This window comes from Myxine glutinosa, chromosome 7 (genome assembly GCF_964187855.1).
Source record: "Myxine glutinosa chromosome 7, kmMyxGlut1.1, whole genome shotgun sequence".
NCBI lineage: Eukaryota > Metazoa > Chordata > Myxini > Myxiniformes > Myxinidae > Myxine > Myxine glutinosa.
In genome coordinates, this window is record NC_136267.1 from 5,416,487 (window position 1) to 5,424,371 (window position 7,885).

At 47.7% G+C, this 7,885-nt stretch overlaps 1 protein-coding gene across 1 annotated transcript; it reads left to right on the plus strand.

Annotated features, from left to right (window-relative positions):
* Positions 1 to 1,249: 1,249 nt before the first annotated feature.
* LOC137417714 (uncharacterized) lies at positions 1,250 to 2,976 on the plus strand. Its single transcript, XM_068103613.2, has one exon. It carries the CDS (start codon positions 1,947 to 1,949, stop codon positions 2,634 to 2,636), a length of 690 nt encoding a protein of 229 aa, XP_067959714.1. The 5' UTR covers positions 1,250 to 1,946; the 3' UTR covers positions 2,637 to 2,976.
* Positions 2,977 to 7,885: the final 4,909 nt, after the last annotated feature.

Consider the following 7,885-nt stretch of genomic DNA (forward strand, 5'->3'; position numbering starts at 1 on the left):
AGTACAGCTGATACAGTGGGTACAGCGGGTACAGTGAGAACAGCTGATACATCTGATACAGCGTGTAAAGTGAGTACAGCTGATACAGTGAGTACAGCGGATACAGTGGGTACAGTGAGTGCAGCGGATACAGTGGGTACAGCAGGTACAGTAAGAACAGTAGATACAGTGGGTACAGTGAGAACAGCAGATACCGTGGGTACAGTGAGAACAGCAGATACAGCTTGTAAAGTGAGTAAAGCTGATACAGTGAGTACAGTGGATACAGTGGGTACAGCAGGTACAGTGAGAACAGCAGATACAGCGGGTACAGTGAGAACAGCGGATACAGCTGATACAGCATGTAAAGTGAGTATAGCTGATACAGTGAGTACAGTGGATACAGCGGGTACAGTGAGAACAGCAGATACAGCAGGTACAGTGAGAACAGCAGATACAGCGGGTACAGTGAGAACAGCAGATACAGCGGGTACAGTGAGTGCAGTGGATACCGTGGGTACAGTGGATACCGTGGGTACAGTGGATACCGTGGGTACAGTGGATACAGCGGGTACAGCGAGAACTGTGGATACAGTGGGTACAGTGAGTACAGCGGATACAGCTGATACAGCGGGTAAAGTGAGTACAGTGGGTACAGTGGGTACAGTGAGAACACAGCGGGTACAGTGGATACAGCGGATACAGCTGGTACAGTGAGTACAGTTGGTACAGGTGGTACAGTGAGTACAGCAGATACAGTGGGTACAGCACACATTTGTTGACCACATGTGAGGAGTTTGTTTGTAAACCTCTTTTTATGTAGTAGGGTGTAGACAACAACCACTCAGGGTAGTACTAGTACTACCTTCGGTCTTAGGAGCGTGATAGTGTCCCTCCCTTCCCATGCCCTCACCCTCAAGCCCTCACCCTCCCACAAATCTGCCGATGTCCCTGATCTCTGCTGTTGTACTTGTGTGCTTCTTTCTCTCTCCCCATCTTGTCTCCCGCTCCCTTCATCATATGTTTTGTCTGTCCGTTTGTTGTTGTTTTTTGTGATTAATGTTAGCTCTTACACGAGCCTCGATCTTGTATACAAAAAAAAAGTGGTGCCAAGAGCCCTTCTGTTGAGTGTGGACATCACGACTTGTGGATGTACATCATCTCGATATCTCTAGATGGACTTTTCAGTAATAGTCTACGAATTTATTGACCATGTTTCTTTCCCCCAGGTGATGGCGTTCACCTTTATACGACATGTAGCGTTACGGATCAATTTCAGCGACTCATTCAACGCAATGGAATCTCACCTTTCGTTCGGTGGATTCGAACCTTATTACCTGCGCCACTGAAGGTGGACAGAGCTTATGTATTCACCGTCTGGTTGTTTGTCTGTGAGTACGATATCTCCAAAAGTTGTGAACGGATTCGGACAGACTTGGTGGAGGTGTTGTGCAGGTGACAAGTGCAAGGCAATTCGATTTTGGTTCAGGTCCGAATAAGGATCGGGCCTATCAGTGGGTACACAATGTAACCTGTCCGGCCTGGTGGAGGTATGCTCTGTAGGAAGTGTTGTTCGAGTTGTTGCGTTTTTTGTTTTCCGGAGGATCATCGCACCAGACCTCTAACCAGAGTGCAGGTAATGGGTGTGGGAGCAGGTTCGCCTTCATGTTGGCCCAGGCCGCAGGGTTTGGGGAGTCAAGGTTTCCCACACCCATAGCTGTCACTCCAATGTCATCATTGGTATATTTTTGCCTCTGGAGGCAGGTGCAAAGGCATTTGCGGTGAAATAATAAGGTGAAACTCATTTTATTAATTACCCACAGTCCACGCTCATACTTGTCCGCATACCGATCGTTGAACGCCAGGTGCTCTATATAAGGTGCAGTACCCGGGCGTTCCTTCATCTCCATAAAGGTCGTCTCTGGAAGCATCTTCAGCCTCATCCGTGCACCTGTGCATCCTCGATCATGAATTTTCGCAGCAGCTCCTCAAGTTCATGTCACAGCAGCTCCTCTGGAGGCATGATGGGGAACATCGGCTCTGGGGGCATGATTGGGCACACCGGCTGTGGAGGCATGATGGGGCACTCCGGCTCCGGAGGCATGATGGGGCACTCCGGCTCCGGAGGCATGATGGTGCACACCGGTCCTGGAGCGATGATGGTGCATGGCGGGTGCAGCCCCTTGATGAATCTCCAGGCAGGACTTCACCACGCCGAGAATCACATGAAGGTCATGTTCGAACGGTTCCATAGCAGTGGAGGGTCCATGACTTGTGGAAACATGGCGCCGATGATGGGTTTCGGCTCCGCAATGTCTTCTTGCGACGCTCAAAGCAAGGAAGATCTGTCCCGATACCAGGTCGCCATCGACATGGGGCAGATAAAACCTGAGAACATGGTCATCAAAGTGATCGGAAACAAATTGCAGGTGTGCGGCCGTCATGAGATGAAGAAAGAGGATGGAAAAGGAGGTTTCAGCTACAGCAACGAGGAGTTCTGCGAGTACATGACATTACCTGAAGATGTGGATCCAAATTCGGTGACCTGCGCCATCACCAATGGCCAAATGAATATCACATCCGATCGTCTCTCCGGCTCATGCATATCCAAAGGCAGTGAGCGTCTTGTACCTATTGCATGGTCACAGGTGTTGTAAAATAAAAACCCCGACACCTGGAGATACATAATGGCCATTTTAAATGCCATCCCCTCCCGTGTACCTTGCAGGTGTCAGTTTCTAATTTTGCTGAAAGTTGTTCTTAAACTTCTTAAACAAACATGGTGTGGAAAGTTTTTTTTGGGTTTTCTCTCATCTGGAATGGTTTTGCTCTACTTTTCTGATTGCTCTTGATTATTCTTGTTAGCATGGAATTTGTCCTGGCAGGTGTGCTACCTGTCTCATTTTTATTACCTTGATCATTTTTAGCATTGCCTTGTGATGAAACTCTAATAAGAGTATTTTTGGCTTTGCCATATTAAATACCACATGTTCCTGACATCGTGTTGTGTTGTTATTTATCTTTTACACGGGTTTGACATGTTATTTCATGTGTACACGGGTTCGACATGTTATTTATAGTTTACACGAGTTCGACATGTTATTTATCGTTTACACGGGTTCGACATGTTATTTATTGTTTACACAGGATCGACATGTTAGTTATTGTTTACACGGGTTTGACATGTTATTTATTGTTTACATGGGTTCGACATGTTATTTATTGTTTACACAGGATCGACATGTTAGTTATTGTTTACACGGGTTCGACATGTTATTTATTGTTTACATGGGTTCGACATGTTATTTATTGTTTACATGGGTTCGACATGTTATTTATCGTTTGCACGGGTTCGACATGTTATTTATCGTTTACACAGGTTGGACATGTTATTTATCGTTTACACGGGTTCGACATGTTATTTATTGTTTACACGGGTTCGACATGTTATTTATCGTTTACACGGGTTCGACATGTTATTTATCGTTTACACGGGTTCGACATGTTATTTATTGTTTACACGGGTTCGACATGTTATTTATTGTTTACACGGGTTCGACATGTTATTTATCGTTTACACGGGTTCGACATGTTATTTATTGTTTACACGGGTTCGACATGTTATTTATCGTTTACACGGGTTGGACATGTTATTTATCGTTTACACGGGTTCGACATGTTATTTATCGTTTACACGGGTTCGACATGTTATTTATCGTTTACACGGGTTCGACATGTTATTTATTGTTTACACGGGTTCGACATGTTATTTATCGTTTACACAGGTTGGACATGTTATTTATCGTTTACACGGGTTCGACATGTTATTTATTGTTTACACGGGTTCGACATGTTATTTATCGTTTACACGGGTTCGACATGTTATTTATCGTTTACACGGGTTCGACATGTTATTTATCGTTTACACGGGTTCGACATGTTATTTATTGTTTACACGGGTTCGACATGTTATTTATCGTTTACACGGGTTCGACATGTTATTTATTGTTTACATGGGTTGAAGAGAGTGAGGGAGTTTGTTCCAGAGGTGGGAGTAAAGAGGCATGAAGGAGTGAAGGTGAGCAGAGAGTCTTGATTTTGGCAGTTTAACCATAAGAGGGTTGCTGGCAGATCTTGTGCGACCTGTAGGAATATTTGGGGGACAGAGCACAGAGAGAGCTGGGGGAGCAAGGCCGGAGAGGAGTCGGTAGAAGACAGAAAGACCACCAACCTGCCTGCGGTGAGCGAGTGAAAGGCCCTCGGCGATAGCTTCATCGTGGGAGATTCTAATGATTCTGAAAGCTTTGGATTCAACAGCGTGAAGCCGAGCTAGGTGTGAGGCAGGAGCACCAGCCCAGAGGGGAGAGCAGTATTCCATAGAGCTGCGGATGAAAGCCTTGTATGTGGTGAGGAGCTCAGGTGTGCCAAGGAAGGACTTCGCACCACGGAGGATGCCCAGTCGGTGACTGGCTTTGGAGGCCAGCTTGGAAATGTGGTTTTCCCAGGAAAGATCATGGAGATAGTGAGACCCAAAAGCTTGAGCGACAGAACTTCTTGGAGAGGATTATTGAGAAAGTGGATGGGAGGGTTGTCCAGTCGGTCTTTTCGGAGAGACATAGTAAGAGTGTGAGATTTGTCAGGATTGAAAGACATGTTCCACTTGTTTGACCAGTCAGAATCCTGACGGACACAGCTGTTGATAGGGAAAGAGGGAGATGTGGAGCCATGGACAATTACAGAGATAGAGCGGTTGGAGAGAAAGCTCGATATGAGAGAGCAGAGTGAAGGAGGAAAGCCAAAAGAGGGAAGCTTGGATATCAGACCCCGATGCCAAACTCTGTCAAAGACTTTTGAGACATCAAGGCCTACAACAAAGGATTCCCCAAAGTCTCTCAGAGAAGAGGCCCAGACATTCGTAATGTAAGCAAGGATATCACCGGTAGATCTTGCCTTGCGGAAGCCATATTGATGGTCAGATAGAAGATTGTGAGATTCGAGGAAATGGGAATTGAGAAGATATTCAAAGACTTTGGAAATAGTAGAAGTCAGAGAAATAGGACGGTAGTCGGACGGGTTTTAACGATCACCCTTCTTTAAAATAGGCTGTAATAAGGCATATTTCCAGGAAAGAGGAAAAGTTTGTGTTTTTAAACAAAAACGAAACAAACGAGCAAGCTCGGGTGCAAGTTCTGAGGCAAACTCCTTCAAGGCACGAGGAGGAATGCCATCTTGTCCGTATGCCTTGCTTGTGTCCAGAGAGAGGAGTACCTTTTTGACTGCATGGAAAGAGATTGTGGAGAGGGGAATATGATTGGTCAGGGGTGCATCGGAGGGAGATGGAATGTTGGAGTCATCCAGAGTGGAATTAGAGGAGAAAAGAGAACCAAAAAGAGTTGCTTTACCAGTCAGAGAGACAGCTATAGTATCATCAGAACAGAACAGCGAAGCAAAGGTGGAGCGACAGAAGTTGTTGGAGATACTTCTAGCTGACGACCATAAAGATCTATTGGTGGAAGAAGATGAGAGGTTGTCACATTTCTTTTGGATAAAGGAATGCTTCGCCTGACGAATAACATGTTCCAGCAGATATGAAAGCTGCATGTGAGTCAGAGGAAGAAGAGTTTTTTTAATAGTCTGGCTACCTTCCGAGCCCCACACAAGTATAGTCCACTGGTGGGGCTGCCACCTTATTCGGGGGAGGGACCACTGGTTGAGCTGCCACCTTATTCAAGGGAGGGTCCACTGGTGGGGCTGCCACCTTATTCGAGGGAGGGTCCACTGGTGGGGCTGTCACCTTATTCGAGGGAGGGTCCACTGGTGGGGCTGCCACCTTATTTTAGGGATGGTCCACTGGTGGGCTGCCATCTTATTCGAGGGAGGGTGCACTGCTTGATCTGCCATCTTATTCGAGGGAGGGTACACTGGTGGGGCTGCCACCTTATTCGAGGGAGGGTCCACTGGTGGGGCTGCCACCTTATTCGAGGGAGGGTGCACTGGTGGGCTGCCATCTTATTCGAGGGAGGGTGCACTGCTTGATCTGCCATCTTATTCGAGGGAGGGTGCACTGCTTGATCTGCCACCTTATTCGCGGGAGGGTACACTGGTGGGGCTGCCACCTTATTCGAGGGAGGGTGCACTGCTTGATCTGCCATCTTATTCGAGGGAGGGTCCACTGGTGGGGCTGCCACCTTATTCGAGGGAGGGTGCACTGCTTGATCTGCCATCTTATTCGAGGGAGGGTGCACTGCTTGATCTGCCACCTTATTCGCGGGAGGGTACACTGGTGGGGCTGCCACCTTATTCGAGGGAGGGTCCACTGGTGGGGCTGCCACCTTATTCGAGGGAGGGTGCACTGGTGGGGCTGCCACCTTATTCGAGGGAGGGTCCACTGGTGGGGCTGCCACCTTATTCGAGGGAGGGTCCACTGGTGGGGCTGCCACCTTATTCGAGGGAGGGTTCACTGGTGGGGCTGCCACCTTATTCGAGGGAAGGTGCACTGGTGGGGCTGTCACCTTATTCGAGGGAGGGTCCACTGGTGGGGCTGCCACCTTATTCGAGGGAGGGTACACTGGTGGGGCTGCCACCTTATTCGAGGGAGGGTCCACTGGTGGGGCTGCCACCTTATTCGAGGGAGGGTTTTCCGACCCACCAAGGTGTGGTTAACTTGCGTGTCCACAGAGAATCAACAGGTGAGTTGATGTCACTTTTCACCGCAAGTGGCTGTAGGTGATCCAAACAATGCTGGCAGTGTCGGCCCAGGGACACACCTTGCACATTAAGCTCCCTGTGCTATTTCTTAATGGACCCCCCCTTGCTCACCTCATGGACACAAACAATTCCTCGCTATCGCATTTCACATTCTTGGTCATGTCATGTTCATATTCCCCTTTTGCTTTGCAGAGTTATTTTCAGAGTTATTTTCTTTCTAACCTCAGTTTACTCTGACGCTGATGCAAGTCCGATTCCAGTCCCGTTGTTTCCTGTCCGATTCCAGTCCCGTTGTTTCCAGTCCGATTCCACCGTGGGATCTGTAATATCCACCAACTGATGTTGGCAGACCGGATGTCAGACTTAACGTCCATCCGAGGGACGACACACACACTGATGAATCGTCCCACCCCTGAAACACCAGGATGTCCGTTTATAACTTTTGGTCGGGACTCTAACCCAGGCTCGACAGCTTAGGCCTTCTTGGCTTAGGTTCGATTTACAAGGCCTTCTTGCCAGCCAAATTTTCCTGGAAAAGTCATGAAAGATCTTCCCTGTGTTCGAAAGTTTAGGAAGTCCCTTTTATTCCCGAAACTTTAGGAAGTCCCTTTCATGTTACCTTTGATCATGCCCTTGGTGAAAATGGTCGTCTCACTCCGACCGTTTTGGACCCAAAATATTCCAAGATTGTTTGTATGATCATTGGAAAAAAAAAATCACAACCACTATTTAACACGCTCAGAATGTGGTTCATTAACCACAGTGAACTAGTGCAAGGCTCGTAGGATAGCTCGGAGGTGTTAACTATAACCCTAACCCGATCTTGCTTACCTGTGGACTCTGTCTGTATCCGATGTGTTCGATTTCCAACCTGTCCATAAACCGTCACCTGCCATCGCTGTACACTTCGTTTCCCGACTCTCTGATTTGTGGACAGGTATCGATAATCGATGAGCGGCCATCCTTTGGAGTGGACATTAAGCCAGCTCTCACCTTTGCCGCACCCCACTGATCCCACCTCCGTTACCTCAAGAGTGTAGGCCGTTGTAATTGTGCAGGTATATCGGAATTCCTATCCCATGGAGGCAATGAATGGCCTAATGACGACGTTGTTTATGGTAAGGTGTTGAGCTTCAGGTAGTTCGATTGGTGCAGAGTGCTACATGGATCAAATCGAATGGGGATCGACACTGGGACG